Source organism: Mesitornis unicolor, unplaced genomic scaffold (genome assembly GCF_000695765.1).
Source record: "Mesitornis unicolor isolate BGI_N332 unplaced genomic scaffold, ASM69576v1 scaffold31968, whole genome shotgun sequence".
Lineage (NCBI taxonomy): Eukaryota > Metazoa > Chordata > Aves > Mesitornithiformes > Mesitornithidae > Mesitornis > Mesitornis unicolor.
The window spans coordinates 902-17,545 of record NW_010201703.1 but is presented as its reverse complement, the minus strand read 5'-3'; the positions used below and the strand labels follow the sequence as shown (position 1 = coordinate 17,545).

The window sequence follows — 16,644 nt, the reverse complement described above, 5'->3', positions numbered from 1 at the left end:
CCTCTGGATTTAAGAGGCACAATTTGTAACAGCTTTTTATTATTATATGATTTTTCTGGCCCTTTGAGCTCCGGCGGCTAGTATATTGTTTCAAAGTTATAGTCCTTGTATTTTAAGCTGGGCTGTGGGGCCTGAATGGCAGGCGGCGGAAGCTTAAAAGAAAAGACACGAGATTGATTGGGGGAGAAAATAACAGCACAAAAAGCCGGAGCGAACTGGGGGAGCCACGGGAAGGAGCATTTTCCCCTCTTCCACCCTGGGAGGGGGTGGTGTCTGGGTGGCTGCAGCCAACCTAGGAGGCTCAGCAAGATGCCAGGCAGAAATTTTGTTAACATTTTCCTCTAAATGTTAATGGCACATCCAGGGCAGTTTACAAATCTACTTAAGAGTGAGTGCATTAGGAACTAAAATTACTGATCCATTCTCCCTTGTCCCCGACCCGAAAGGCAGACGCTTGCAGAGATCAGATGGCAGAGGCACCCATTATGATTTTAAATATTGTCAGAGACGCCAGGCGTTTCACTGGGGAAGTCTCCTCTCCTCTGGCTCATCGGGGCCGTGTGTGCACACATGGGTGTTTGTGCATTGCACAAGTGGGTGTCTGTGTATGGCACATGTGGACCCATGCACGGTCACATTCCTACATTCCAATGGTGTGTGTGTATATATATATAAAATATATGATATATATATAAAATATAGGATATATATATAAAATATATGATGGTATCAAGTACGGTGTGTGCAAATACTTACCTACATGTATATTCTGTGAGACTGAAGGAAAATACATGGCCGTTATCTATGTCTAGGGCATCATGTACCATATAACCACGTGCATTGCGTTATTGGGGTAACTACGTGCAACAGACATTTTTGTATTGGTTTCACACCCTGCCCCCCCAAGCAAATCAGTGGTGTGTGTATGTGTGGGCTTTCTCAAGCTTATTGCAGTTCTACGTCCGTGCCTCTTTGGCCGTATAAAATTCCAATTATGATTTGGAGTTATTATCTTAATTTTAGACCGAGCCTTGTTTATTAGCGGGTTATTAAATCTCTGTGTTGTTATGTTTGGTTTGCTTTGCTTTTCATCCGTCTGCAGTGGATGATACCCTTTAACCTGGAGGGCCAGAGCCCATTCCAGTAGTGTGTGAAGTTGTCTATTGATTTTCTTGACTGAGAACAGCAGCGCGTCTCCGGCCGAGGGTTGTAACACATGTGGCCGCCCTGCTGCTGGAGCATCCCGGCGAGAGGAGCGCAGGAACCTAACTGTTCGCCTTGTCTTTTCTTCTCTGTTTCCTTGCAGCGTTCAGAGGGCGATGATGCTCCAGTAATTCCCCCCTCTCCCTTCCCAGCCATCGCTTTGCTTTCCTTCCCGGGAAGATCGTTCCGCTCGTGATCCTGCTGAGGAAAGAGACTCCGATGGACTTACACCGGGCAGCGTTCAAGATGGAGAACTCACCCTATCTCCCCAACCCGCTGGCCTCCCCGGCACTGATGGTTCTCGCCTCCACCGCAGAAGCCAGCCGCGACGCCTCCATCCCCTGCCAGCAGCCGAGGCCTTTTGGGGTCCCCGTCTCGGCAGATAAGGACGTGCACATTCCCTTTACCAATGGCTCATATACTTTCGCCTCCATGTATCACCGGCAAGGCGGGGTGCCGGGAGCATTTGCAAACCGTGACTTTCCTCCGTCCTTGCTTCACCTCCACCCCCAGTTTGCACCCCCCAACCTGGACTGCACCCCGATCAGCATGTTGAACCACAGCGGTGTCGGGGCTTTCCGCCCCTTTGCATCCACCGAAGACCGGGAGAGCTACCAGTCCGCCTTTACACCGGCCAAGCGCCTGAAAAACTGCCACGACACCGACTCGCCCCATCTGCGCTTCTCGGACGCCGATGGGAAGGAGTACGAGTTTGGCACGCAGCTCCCTTCCAGCTCCCCCGGCTCCCTCAAAGTCGATGAGACGGGGAAGAAGATCTTTGCCGTTTCTGGCCTCATTTCTGACCGGGAGACCTCATCCAGCCCCGAAGACCGAAGTGACAGATGTAAGTACCTGTGTTGACTTGTTGGTTCTTCTCTAGTGGTGCCTCGTTGAGATACTCAACGGGTGATGGTCCCGCAGTGCTGTGGCTCTTGGTGATGGCAGAGGAAACCCAGCCTTCCCTGCCCACCGTGCTCAGCCTTGTGGTGTTGCCTTGTCTCTGCTGAACGGGTGTTGACAGATTTTAAGGTGAGGTGCTCCTGAAGGAAACGTGTCTTCCAGCAATGTTGACTGAGCAGGAAGCCCCAGTGCCAGGCTGTAGGTGCTGGTACGTACGTGTGTGTAAACAGGGATGTATAGGTGTGTAAACGGGGATTCAGCTGAAGTGTGTAGTCAGAAACTTTCCCAGAGCTTGCAGCAAATGTACCCCTTGCCTTCTCCAGCTGGTTTTTTTCCTGACCTTTTCCTCATGCACGCCATTCTTGTAGCAAATGCATCATCTTCAGCATTTGTGCCTCAAGTTAGGACAAAAGTACCTTTTTCCTCTGGTTCACTGAAGAATATTTCTGGCCACCGAGCTCCCTTTTTGAGACACAAACCCGAATCCATTCCTCAGTTCGATGAGCTGTTTCCCGAGATATGCTGTGTGCTTTCTCCCCTTTGGTGCCTGTTGAAAGGTGATGTGCCCTTCCGCAGGTCGCTGTGGGACTGAAGGAACCCAGCCCACACGCTCGTGACTGTAACTCCCCACTCCCCCAGCACTGCATCCCTTGCAGTGTTGCCTGCACAGAGGGGCAGGGTTGTCCTCCGGGAAGGGCAGGCTTCCAGCTTTGCTGGGCTGGGACGTGGCCCCTTGATGGAGATGGGTCTGGGGGCAGCAGTGTGGTACCCTGAAGACCAGTGCTAACTTATGGGTAGAGTTTTCTGGCAAACTCAGACCTGTAGACCAAGGAGCAAATGGTTTGTTTTTCATGTGGGCTCTTTTGTTCTGTTGAATTTTCTTCCTAGGAAAAAAAAATACATTTTTATTATTATTACTATTTTTTTTTCAACAAAAACCTGCTGCCCCGTTCCTTCCTCTCCCTTTCAGACGTGATTTTTCTTCTCCCCTTTATGATGCCGAGGAGAGTAATAGAGACATTGTGGCTCTCTCTCCCCTGTCGGCACTGCTTCCTCAGGCTGTCTCCTTGAATTAGGCACTGTGCTAACTTACCGGCGCTAAAAGGCATCTGCCTAAACCCAGCGTACCTTTTCAATAAAAGTCATCATAAAATCAACCTGCCTTGTAAATCCATCGCTCTTTGGTTTTGAAATACGCTGCAAGTGTGTCTTTTATGTCGGCGTTCGCAGGGGTAGGACGATTCCCACCGAGGGCAGGAGCCGTGTATTCCTTTGCGCTACGAACGTGATCTCTTATCTGCCTCCCCCCAATCCTTCTGATCCACCCCCGACCGTGCTCCTTTTTGTGCCGTAAGCTCCTGTCATTGTTCAGCGTCTCCTCTCCCTTCTTTCGGGTCCGCAGGGGAAGCGGCTGTAGGTAGGAGCACGTATGGATGTGGATGTGTGTAAACCGCTAACACAATTACCCTGGGGGGGCAGGTGAGGTGGCAAGGCTTAGAGACATCTTTGTCGATGCTCCTTCCCTTATCAATATAACCTGGCTGTGGTTATGGGAATGAAGCTTGCTCGAGAGAATACTCCGGGAGATAGCGGCGGAGGAGCGGGTCCGCTGGCTAAATGAATTTAGAGCGCATCAGCTGTTGTGGATCTCGCCAGCAAAATCCTGTCAGATACCCCATTGAAAGAAGTAAATCTGTTAAATGAATTAGACCACGTGGAGTGCAGCTGCGGACAGACGGACGCACCCATCTCCACCACCGTGCCTTGCCTTCGCAGTGTGTCCACCCCACCACGGGTCCCCCCTTCCTGGGCTCTGCGCATTTGGCTCCCTGCGCTGTGACAGGGGACGTGCCGGGGACAGGAGACAGAATAAAAACTTCGCAGTTAGCTTGGAAAACTTGGGCAGAATTGCAACGCGTCGTGTTTGGTTGCTTTTCTTGCCCGTGTTGTTAAATTTCTTTATGAGATACTTTGCCGAGCCGAGCAAATGCGACGTCCCTGCTATTTCACCGACGTTAAAATTCTCCCATAGCTACCAGGGCGGCGTGCACTAAATATGTCTGTTGGCTCTGTATCATATTCCCATCACATATAGACACTGCACCATGGAAACTTCGCTCCATTACCGCGGCGAGTTTATTTGGTGTGCGCGTACGCACGTATGGGTGTGTTTGCTGGAGGCCGAGAGCTTTTTCGAGGATCCTAATGATCTTTGATGCTGACCATTAGAAAAGCACGACTTCCACAGTGAGGAGTTGGAGAGATCAGTTGGCGGATGTGGTCGTGATCCTGTTTTTCCCTGACGCTTGCATTCATGTATTTGGAGTTTCTGTATAAATGCGTGCTTTGGGGGAGTTTGTTGTCTCTTGTTATTGGCCCCTGAGAAGTTTTGTGGATTCCTTGGGTGGTTGTTATCCATAAAGCCTTAGTGAAATCCGCTCCTGATGCAGAGTCTGTTGCAGGTAGGTGGCTGTAGGTTCTCGGCAAGAACGTAATAAGGCTTTTCTACAACAGCGAGGAAAAAATAGCAGGATTTTCTTAGAGCAGCAACACCTTTCTGCATCTGACGGCTGCTCTTCAGATTTGCAGAGCTCAATCCTTTAGCCGTATGTTTCGGATTCCTGAAAGGGTTTGTGCTACGTGGGAAGTGAATGACTGTGATTGCACTGCATATTCTTCCGAACAACTGCACAAAAGCATTTTTTGAATAGCTCATTCAAATGTTTATTTTCCCCCACTACTTAAATGCCAATTTCCTAAGAAATTTGCTTGGATTTTTAAAATTTCTTTAATTTTTTTTAAAATGAATTAAATACACTGAGTTTTGATTTTCCAGAAAAATAAGTTTACGCTTGAGATACTTTGCAGCACAAGGAGAATCCAAAGTCAGGCGTTTACCCAAGGAGTATTTGGAAGTCGCTGTGTTTAGTCCTTTGCATCACGGGAGCAAAGCTTCATCCCCTTTTGGATGGAAGAAATTCACAGAATTCAGTAAGATTATTTGGGATATGTGCTGCTGTAACCAACCCTGTGAGATACGAAGAGGTTGCTCAGTGGTTTGGGTGAAGCTTTCCCTACTTTTAAAGCAGGATGCTGCTTGCCAGCGGTACCCATGCATCCCATGAAGGGTCAGCATCTCCTTTGGGTTGCACCGGGGTGGGATCGTGCTCCTCATTGCTCAGCAAATTGGGCTGAGATGTCTGCGTTTGGCCAAGCTGTCTCCTGCTGTAAAATGCAGGTGCTCAGGACGTGGAGTGATGGAGCGTGCAGGGAACACACAGAAAAGCAGAGCAGCAGCATCGACGTGCACTGGATGGGCCCGTTCTCTCCGGTGCTTGCTGAGAAAAATAATGCCATTTGTTAGAGTTTAGGGGCTTCTTGTAAAGCACGTGTTAAAGACACTGGGAGACGTATTTTATGGGTTGCCTTTAATAAGCGTACAATAGTTGAGATTCCTAGGAGTGGAAATAGATAGCATGTTCCTTTCTGCAAAAGAGATCTATAGCCCTGTTTTAAATGCAGAAAAAGAAAAGAAAAATACCTGGTTTTATTCTTTGCTTTTAATAAAATCTGTCCCAGTGGCCTTCTGTACACGGTCACCATGGCATTGCTGTCCCAAAAAAGTGACAGGCAGGGGTGCGTGTTGAAGCCAGCATCGCCTGGCACAGAGCTGGACCCTGTTGGAGCAGACACCTCTGCCACCCCTACAGACCACACAGGACCGTTTTGGGCTGCTGCTCGGTCTTCATCACATATTGGCTGTGATTTGCTGTGGAGCACAGCCTGAGGTGTCAAGGTGACCTCCTACACCCTGACGGTGGCTCTCCTGGCCTCAGTTTCCCTGCCAGCCCCTGGTGCACCCTAGGGGTGAGCAGCCTGAGACCCTTGCTCATCATGGGTCTGGTGTTACGTTATTGTGATTATTATTGATTATATTGATATATTTTGGTTATTATTGATTAATATTTGATTATTATTTATGATAATTGTATTTAGCCTTGATTATCTGGACAGTCTGTTCATCCTGCAGCCGGTTTCTCCCCTGCAAGAGAGGTTGTGCGAGCTGTTTGGATCCACTTTGGGGTTTTAAAGAGCATCTCCAGCACAGAGTTAGTTTTCCTCTCGAAACAACTGGTTCGTTATTGATCAAATGTCAAACGTCAGGGCTATGACGACCACAGCTTGAATCCCAAATAACGCAGTGCTTTGGAAATTGGACCGACGACTGTTTGTACTATGGGTGCATGACAGACCTGGGTGTTGGTTGGGCTTTGTGTTTATGGGCTGGTACCTATGCAGAGAGCTCTGTGCGTCCGTATGCTCACGTGTTGGGTGAAAAAAGGCTTATTTTCCTATATTCTGTGGCAGAACAATGGGTTGGAGAGAGAATACACACATGCACACATCCATCGCTCACAACTCTTCCTGCTGGGATGCGCTGCTTCCAAGGCCAGTAAAATTTGGGGTTTAAAGCGAAGCGATGCTTTGTTGCTAATAATAATCAGCCATGACCACGGGAAATTGCAAGCTTAACATTACTTAGGAAATAATGAAATAAATCGAGTGGAACATTTGCTTTCCGTCGCGCAGCGCCCTGCGTGAAGGAGCAACGCCGGGGTTCCCAAAGGGGTGGGCAGCAGCGGAGACGAGGGCCAGCGTCCATCCCCATCTCACCGCCGAAAACGCGTGTCCTGGTGGAGCGAGGAGCGCTGCATGGAGGGAGGTTGTGGAGCATGCAGCAATCACCTCCTTTTTCTGCTTTTTCTGGCAACAGCCTTCCCGCTCCCTCTGCAAACTGTTGCCGAGCCCCCTTTCCATGCTGCTCGGCTTAATTGTCTTGTCGGGATAAAGAAATGTTTGAACAGTTAAAGTGGGGAAGGGCTGGATGGGAGCAGCCCTTGCCGGCTGCGGGGCCATCTGGCCTGCCTTGGATCTGCCGGTCTCCAGTTTATATTTCTCTTTCTGCTGTTTGGGGCTATCTGGCGCACTCGGAATACCTAATCACCATGGTGAGAGGAGGGACGGGGCTGCCTCCCCCTCCGGCCTCCCCTTCTCCCATCAATTGTCATGCACGGCCCCTCGCATGCTCGCAGCCCTCATTTGCTGTCCTCGCCCCGGCTCTCTCTCTCTCGGCAGAAGGATGGCTTTTAATTGATCGTTTGAGGGGGAGGGCTGGGGCTGTTTTCTCCTACCAAAATGTTTCCCCGCGCAGCCGCTGCCATCCGGCCAGCTTTCGTGTCGTCTCCGCCGTGCCAGCGATGCCTCATGCTCCCTTTCTCTTCCTTTTTGGACTCCCTGAGAGTTGGTGCCGGGGCTCATGACTGCGGTCCTCGGAGCGCCGACACCTACACGTCACCTTTATCCATCTCGCTGGAGACATGGAGTAAATATTTATCGCTCTTATTTCGCCCCGTGCATCTGAATGCTGGCGTTGAGGGTATTTATTGTGCGATTACAGGGCAAACTCCCCATCTCGCTCGGTATTTCCCATCAAAACCACGGCCCCCAAGCCATTGGGCAAACCCTTCTTCTCGAGAAGGGTTTAATCACGTTAGATCTCCAGCCCCATCCATCAGGCTGTCACAGACCTGTGGCAGGAGAAGCGACGGCCGATGGGGGGGCTGCAGGGACCGGGAATCCTGACCTTGGGCACAGCCCCGAGCCTCAGTTTCCCCACCCCTAATGGGGCCAAAGTGATGCCTCCCTCCCGGCGGTGTGCTCCGCTTTGATACCTCCTGACAGAAGACACAAGGCAAGGGCAAAGTATTAGTATTATTAATATAGTGCAGTTAGTAGAATATTATGAACTATTATAAATCATTACCGCTCAACTGCGGTTATTAAAGGAAATGACCAAAGTGCACTTTGCGAGCCAGGATCTCTGACAGTTAAAACATTGTTTTATTATTTCTCTTGCTAACTTGCAAAATTCAGGAGTTAGCAACAGTTTCCTGGTTGATCGGTGGCGATTGCGTAAGGAATTGGTAGAAGTCGGGGGGGAACGGGGAGGGAGAGGATAAGCATTAGTGCCTCCGGGATCTTTATTTTTTCCTCTTTCTGTGCTAATTTGAAGGTCTTAAAGGAAAGAGGTGTACTCAGACACGGGCCTAATGCTGCTCTGCGGGAGTAAAAGTGTTCAAAGCACCAAGGTCTTGGTTTCTGGAGCTCCTCTATGGAAAAAACCAGAAGTGAAGGTGTTGGTTGGTATCTGTTTGCTATCATTCAGACAAGTCCCATTAAATGCTAGCAGCAGATTCATTTTTCCCTCTTTGTTTGCCTTCCAAGGAGTAGAAAACAGACATAATTATATTTTACATGAGACTGTAAGATTTCCACTCATCTCCTTTTCCGGCTAATATCTGCGGCTATAAAATAAATTCCATTTGTGCGTACATGGTGTTAGAGCGAGGTAAATAACTGTCATCTAAAATCTGCCTAACCTTAATCTGCATCAGGAGCACTATAGAGAACTGCACCCATTTGTATAATGTTGAGCTTTATTTTTATTATGGATTTCTAATGCAAATTCATGGCGGGGGCAAAGTTGTTTTCTTTTAATACCATACTGCAAGAAAAGCAGCCACTGAAAGCAAATTGTGACCGTTTTTATCCCGCGGTTCGTGTCACTGGTGCTCTTCCATCACCTCAGTTTGCTTGATGGCCTCTGAATTTTTCACCTCAGGATGGAATAGCAGATCTGGGGACTTCCGAGGACATTTTTCGGCTAAGCAATTGAAATTTTTCAAGAATAATGGATTTCTAGTTGGGAAATTTAATGTGTGGATTGGATTCCTATGCAGCATCCTCTGAAAAAGGGCACGCGTGGGTTTTTTTGTAGACCCACACATGTGATCTGTATATGTGTTTTTAATGAGACTTTGCTGTTTGCCTGTGGTTGCTCTGCTGGGCTGAGCCATCCCTGTGTAGACGAACTCACAGGTTACAGATATTGGGGGCAAATTCACTGCCCTAATTCGGTTTTCCTTACATCTTAGTGCCGAAGTGTTTTCCTCTATTTGTTACCAGATTGGCAAACCCAGGACCTCAGGTCAGTGAAGGGTCTGACTGAAGAGGTGCCGTGGATTTTGGTCCTGTCTGTGCCCGTCCTCGATTTCTTTGTCTTATCTTTATAAACACGGGTGGTCGTGGTGCTAAACCGGGCATTCTTCTTTAGCCATCACCTTCTTCTCTCCCTCAACCATTTCCTGGCACCTTGGATTGCAGCAGCACCCAGAGCAACAGAAGGAGGAGAAAAGCAATGTTGGGAAGGAGCAGGGCAAAGAGAGATTTATTGTCTTAAACACTGATAACGTGGGGAGGGAGTCCTGGTGAAACTGCTCTTTGAGTTTAGGTGTGGGACGCTGCCACAGTGTTTTTCCTCACTTGGGACATCAGTATTGGTTTAAAACCTTCCCTTTTTTTTGGTAGCTTGAGGCCGAGATCTGCTTTCTCACCGCATTGCAGAGCAAGAATGTGTTTTCTACTTCTTCTTGTGAATACCGGGCTGTCCTGCAGTGGGAAAAGGAAGGCATTAAGGATCTCTGGCCACCCCAAAAAGGAAGAGCTGGAAACTGTGTCCTTGCCTTCCCCAGCAGCAATGATTCTTAACAACCGGCTCTCACCAGAGTAATGATGTTGAGTTTTTAATTTGGAAAGACACGGGAGCTTTTGCACAGGAGCTTTTTGCCGAGTCGGCCCCGCAGCCCCACCTGTGCTCTGCAAATGGGTGATGCTGCGGGATGGGTGATGGTGCGGGATGGGTGATGGTGCGGGATGGGTGATGGTGCGGGATGGGTGATGCTGCGGGATGGGTGATGCTGCGGGATGGGTGATGCTGCAGGATGGGGGGTGCTGCGGGTGCTGGGGTCCCGGGCAGGTTTTGGAGACAGAGCAAAATGTAAACCGCGACCCGTGTCTTTCTATTGGGATTTTTGGTACTTTGATACAAATTAAGATATTTTTAATTAAAAAGGACTCAGCCTTTTCATCTGATTTTGATGTTGTTTCCCTGCGCTTTCGGAAACAATTTGCATGGTGCTGCGGGATGTGTGATGCTGCCGGATGGGTGATGCTGCGGGATGGGGGATGCTGCAGGATGGGTGATGCTGCGGGATGGGGGATGCTGCAGGATGGGGGGTGCTGCGGGTGCTGGGGTCCCGGGCAGGTTTTGGAGACAGAGCAAAATGTAAACCGCGACCCGTGTCTTTCTATTGGGATTTTTGGTACTTTGATACAAATTAAGATATTTTTAATTAAAAAGGACTCAGCCTTTTCATCTGATTTTGATGTTGTTTCCCTGCGCTTTCGGAAACAATTTGCAAAGCCATTTAGTATGGGGAACTGTCTGTCCTGTAACATCCCTCGCTATAAGCAGGTATAGGATAGCAAACCCTCATTGCAGAGGCTTTGGTGGTGGTGCCGGGATGCGAAAAGACCCGGTACCACATTGCAGCTCTGCCTTCTCCTCCAACAGTGCTCCCAATCCTTACGATTTATTTCGGAGTTTTCTATCCCAGTCCTCTCTAGGGGAAAAACTCCACAAAATTCCCTACGGGACGCCTCCACCCAAGCCCCTGTGCTGTGCAGGAGGCCATGAGAGGGTATTTGAGAGCGAGTGGGGGTGTAAACAGCACCCTGGGTGCTGTGCCTTGGGCTGAGCGAGTGAAAACCTTATCAGGGTGGCCTGGCCGTGCCGCAGCAGAGCCACCCCGCACCCAGACCAACCTTTGGCCCGTGGAGGCTGGAGGGAACCTTGTCTCCTCGCTGCTGTTTGCAGGTCCTGTTGGCCGTGGATGAGTGGAAAGTGCTGTTTTGGGTGCTGGGTATTGGTGCAGGTCAGAGGGATGAGGGCACAACGAGGGGGTGCAGAAGTTCACTTCCTTCTTGTATTTTTTCTCCTCCTTGCAAACCAGTTTCACTTCCCATTGCCAGAGCTGGAGGAGAGCCTCCAGCAAAGCCCTAAGCCAGGGTGACAGCTTTTCCCTCCTGAGCCCTTGTCTCCAGCCTCCCCGAGGAGGCAGTTTGACCACTGGCCTTTTTTTTGATGAAGAAGCGATCAGCGACCCGGGTAACCCCACACGGAGCACGAGCAGGGGAACTTAATGGTCACCATCAAAAAGTTGCCAGCCTGAGTGGCTTCATACATCAGGAGGTGCCCCTGAGACAAGAGAAGGGGAGAGCGAGCAGCTAAACTCCTATAACCCTGCTTCTTCGCCCTCGTTTTTGCCCTTTGCTCGCTGCTGGCGCGGCTCCTGCGCTCTCTGCTCCTGGGGGCTGGTTGCCACCATCTGTGCTGCTCCCTCTTTTCTGCCTATTTGGGGGTTCACATACAAAAGCGCTGCTCTGCAAGAGCGGCTGTGGTTACAGGAGAGGTGTGGTGATGGGCAGGCTGCCTTTGCTTGAGATTTGGGGCTGATCTGTGCAGGGAAGCTGTGCTGAAGGCGTCTGGAGGTGCAGTAGAGGGGGGAACAGGGTGTCTGCAGACCCAAATTTCGTGTCAGCAAGAGGCCTCTGAGACCTATAGGTCTCTGCTACGAAGTAGAGAAGTGCTGTGAGTTATTTCTGTCTTCATTTGGCCAATGGGTTGTGTCCAGCCCCATGTCCAGGACTGGAATAAGTACAATATTTGGGCCAGGACTGGGATATACCAGAAAATCTAAGCTGTGAAAGTTTGCAGTTCTTCATTAGGCAGGAGTAATGTTCCCACCATCCTGTTGTTTTCACCTCTCAAAATGAAAGCAACGCATTAACTGTGGAAACAGAGGTGGATTGTGATAGAGCAAGACAGAGCTGGGCAGAGAGAGCTTGAATTGGCCTCGCTCACATCTAACGGAGACTTTTTGGGTGTTGTAGCCTGGGGGAGCTGTGTATGGTGTGGTCCAGATCAGCCCCCAGGTTTACAGCACATCTCAAGGAAGAAGGGGCCTTAAACTAAATTCAAAAGCTTCATTTTTGGTCATTTCTTCAGGAGCGCTGAAAGGACCCGAGTCTGCCCTTGAGCACATGCATCTCCCACGTGGGGAGCGGGCATCATTTACGGTGTCAATGAGAAACATCTGGGGCTCTGTGTGCTCCCAGACCTTGCCCGCTGTGTCTGGGCTGTTGGCTGCACCTGGGCGAAGCAGAAAAGCAAATCCCCGGGGGTCGTGATGGATTTGGCAGACCCCGGGAGGACAAGGCAGTTAGACACCACTTGCTGAGACCCCTCTGCTATGTACTCAGGTGGCTCGCTGGCATTCGGGTGACCCAGCACCCAGGTTTTTTTGCAGCTGAGGAAATGTGTCACCAGCTTGTCACATACCAATTGCTTTACTTTGGCTGCAGGTTTCTGGCTTGGTACTGGAGACGAAGGGCACGGTTATCGGCAGAGCCGAGCGCGCCGTCCCCTCGCAGCCGCGCAGAGCAGGAAGAGGGAAGGGCTGCCTGGGCACAGCGTGGGTTGTGCTTGCGCTGTGGACTCTGCTGACCTTGGGCAAGCAGAGCCATTGCTCATCGCTCATCTTTAAAGCAGGGCTCATGACATTCTGATGGCACAGCCGTGTACTGAGGTCGGTTGTGTGCGCATTTCGGAAGTGCTCTGGTGCCAGAGTAGTGCTTATACAACAAACATTATATATATAAGCATAAAGCAGTGGTTTAATTAACATTGTCATTGGGATTTTATTCTGCAGAAACAGTTTTCAGGTATTTTTTTAAATGAAATTTGGATGAACAGTCGAAAGCAGCGGTTGGGAATGGTAGAGAGAGAACCAAGGAGGGGGAAAATTTGGAGTAAGGTAGATAAAAGTGAGAGATAAAAGGAATAATGCAGGGAAGGATGAGTAATCGACATTCTTGGAGTTGAAGCACAGGCTCTGGCTTCCTTCCTGAGCAGTAAAATAAAATTAAAAAAAAAAAAAGCCTTTAGAACAACAAAACTCTGGACGCGCTGGTTTCCTTCCTGACAGGCCCAGCCTCGTGGTGTTTCGGTGAGTCCTCATTGGCAACCAGGACTGATCTAAAGGCCAAAGGCAGAAAGATTGGGGGGATGGGAGAGGGATTTAACTCCTTGAGCCCTGCTGGAAAACCAGGGATCTTCTGCCTCGTGTGGGTTCCTTTTGCCATCGCCGGAGCACGAACTTTGTGGCGCAGGGAGGCGATGGGTGCATCTCTCCAGGTGCTTGGTCATAGTTGGGTATGATAAACCAAAAGTGAGTATTTTGAATCCTCGTGGATGAATTTCCTTGGGCTGTGCATGGTATGGAGGGAAACAACAGCACCACTGAGCACCACGGGAGCAGACCAGCAACTCTTAGGAAGCCCTGCTGTGCTGCCACTGCTGTGGCAGGGATGCTCGCTGCACTCATAGCACCCACTTGACAACAACTCATAGTAGGAGGCCCTGCCGTGCTGCCATTGCTGTCTTAGGGATGCTTGCTCTGCCCATAGCACCCACTTTACAGCACCGTGCTGCTCCAGCATCCCTTGTTAGCCCTTTCCCACTGGGAAGAGGAGCTGCTGGGTGCCCCAGAGCCCATCGAGCCCCAGCAGGGCCTGGGCAGCTTGTGCTGGGAAGTGGGAAGGCCGTTTTTGCTGGGCAGGTTGAATGGCCTGGGCAAAGCTTGTTTTGCAGCAAGCTCTCTGAGGCTCGCCGCTCTCCGCAGGGTTCCCCTCTCTGAAAGGTCGAAGCTACTTCTTAATTCTCAGCAGCTGACAAAATATTTATTTTCAGGTACTTAAAATATTATAATTTGAAGTGGAGTCCAGGGCCCTGGCTGGAGCTGAGCTTTTGTACTGACGGCTTCAGTGAAATGCCTTTTTCCTCCTCCAACTTGCCAACGAGTGCTTGGAAAATAATTGTGGGACAGTCATCCCTTTAGTGAGCAGATCAAGAAGATTTGAGACTTGCCAGAGACTTTCAAAGGACAGGCCAAAGGTTCAAGTTGTTGCCAGCTCTATTTGTCTTAGCCTTTATGCTTACTTTTGTGTCATTAATTTCATCGAATGTCTCTGGGTAAAAGGCACCCAGCGGGGGCTGCTGCTTTTGCCGAGCTCTCGGGGTGTTCTTGGACACCTCTCGGGAAATAAACCCACCTTTTTGTCTAGGGAGAGGATTAATCCCACGGCAGCTGTAGCCAAAAGAGGCTTAACCACCGGCACGCTGGTGGTATAACCTGACGTGGAGATGGCCGTCCTGGGGACCAGTCCCCATCAGCTACTGGTGTGCTTTCTGCAGCCCTTTTTAAGTCCTTTTTAAGCAGGTTTTGCAGGGAGATGCACATACGAATGATGCTCCTTCAGTGGCACCTATAGGACCCATATAGACCTGCAGAAATAAGGTGCCACGCTTGGATTTTGTGGGAGTTTCTGAAACGAGGGCTCAGCAGGGAGAGGTGAGCAGCAGCCGAACAGAGGGGAGCCCAGGGTCCCATTCAGGATAATCACGTATTTTTGGGTGGCTCTGTTGATTTTGGGAGGCAGGACGTCTCTGTTGAGGTCTTTACTGCCCTTGCTGGAGCACATCTCTGTTGGCATGGTCCTCTCCTGGAGGCCCTGCAGCAAAACAGCCAGGGAGGAGGCAGCTTTCCCAGCAGGATCTCTCCTTGCCCTTCTCTTGTGCTGCAAACCCCTTCTTTTGTGCCGCAAACCCCTTTTCTTGTGCCACAAACCCCTTCTCTTGTGCTGCAAACCCTTCTCTTGTGCTGCAAACCCCTTCTCTTGTGCTGCAAACCCCTTTTCTCGTGCCACAAACTCCTTCTCTTGTGCTGCAAACCCCTTTTCTTGTGCCACAAACCCCTTTTCTCGTGCTGCAAACCCCTTTTCTCATGCCACAAACCCCTTTTCTCATGCTGCAAACCCCTTCTCTCATGCTGCAAACCCCTTTTCTCGTGCTGCAAACCCCTTCTCTTGTGCCGCAAGCCCCATTTCTCGGTTGCTCCCATCGCCGCCTGCATCCCGCCAGCTGCTTTCCTCCCCTTTCTGCCCCAGTGCAGCCGGCCAAGCGCGTTAATTTTTCGGCAGAAGTGTTGTAATAATTAGGCAGCTCGTCGGAGGGTTTAGCGGTACTTAACCAGATGTGAAAAGGCTGGTCCCAGGGTCCCCGCTCTCTCGCTGGGCTCCAGCCAGCTGCCTTTTCCCGCCTGCTCAGGTTGCCTAGAAAGGGCTGCGGGAGATCTCTCTCCCTGGCTCCCCTTGCCTCTCTTCTTATGCTAAACACTCATTTGTAAAGGAGTGGAAATCCTTGGGCTGTTTGGGAGAAGAGCAGCGAGGAATTCAAAGCAGACACCTGCGGCGCTCAGGCTGGAGACCCCCACCATTAACTCTTCCCAGGGCAGCATCCCCCCCATCTTTTGGTGCCTGGCAGGGCTGTATGGTGGGATGCGAGGGCTGGAGCGGGTGGCGTTGATGGCTCCTTGTTATATATAACCTCCACCAAGTTCAATATATATCTGTAATAAGTTATATATATAACACCTCCATCTCCCCTGCCTCAGTTTCCCTCCCTGTGGGGACGATGCTGTATCCCTGCCCACCGTGCTCTGTAAATATTTACACGCAAGGCAGTATTATTATCAATAACGCGGTTATAAAGCGAGGTTGTAGTAAACTGTATTGTCTGCCTAATCCATATTAATGGGGAAAACTGTTGGAGACAGGATATTGGGCTGGGTGGCCCTTGGACTGAGTCGTTCTGAGCATTCTTACATTTCTATGGTAAAGTTTTATAAATACACACTGGCACCATATATTACGTTTAAAAAAAAAATCTATGTACAACCTATAGGTTTATGGTTATAGAGAGAAAAGACGTATTAAATCGACAAGACCCAAGGAGCAGGCAAGAGATAAAAATGATACTGTATTACGCTGGAACTTATTGAAAATCCCAACGCATCTTTTTTGTGTAAACGGTAAATTCTTTGCTACGTTCTGAATTTGTTTCTTAATGTGTGTCACGTAGCAGAAGAGCAGCGTGGACACAGTTGCAAATACGGGCTGTGTTTTATTGTGAGTATTATACTGCATAGCAGAGTAAGGGTGTTGAATATTGCAGCCAGTTATATACAGCTGTAAATGGGAGCTACCTGCTGTTCTGTAGGCAGCGAGCTGCATATTTAGAAGTAAACACCAGCCTAAGTAAAATAAAAATAAAACAGGAAGCTGGATTAAAGGCTTCAAGGTTTAAAGCGAGTTTGCGCAAAGCTCCTGGGATCCCACTGCAGGGAATGGTCCTGTGTTTTCCGGCGTTAAGTCTTTTCCATCTGATTTTTCTGGTTCTATGGATTGGAAAGCTGCTGCTGAACTCCCCCACTCATCAGTTTGTGGAATAATTCATACGTGTTTCAAAAGATGGGGTTTGCCAAAATTACAAGTGGGTGCCTTCCCTGGTGTAGCTCCAAGGGATCACATCTGAGGAGCTCGGATGGGTGCAATACCGGGACTAGAGGTTTGTGGGGACACACGAGGACACGTGCGTCACATACGTGTGTGCATGTAACACGCAGAGCCACGGGCGCTCGGGGTCTGCAGCCTTGAAGGCTGCGATGCGGGTTGAAAGCAAAC

At 49.8% G+C, this 16,644-nt stretch overlaps 1 protein-coding gene across 1 annotated transcript; it reads left to right on the top strand.

Moving 5' to 3' along the window:
* Positions 1-1,422: 1,422 nt before the first annotated feature.
* Positions 1,423-2,047, top strand: RNF220 (ring finger protein 220; the record flags this gene model as incomplete). The annotated part of the gene is made up of 1 exon (XM_010190193.1): positions 1,423-2,047. A coding segment is annotated over exon 1 (625 nt), but the record flags the coding sequence as incomplete, so codon positions are not given.
* Between the last annotated feature and the right edge of the window lie 14,597 nt (positions 2,048-16,644).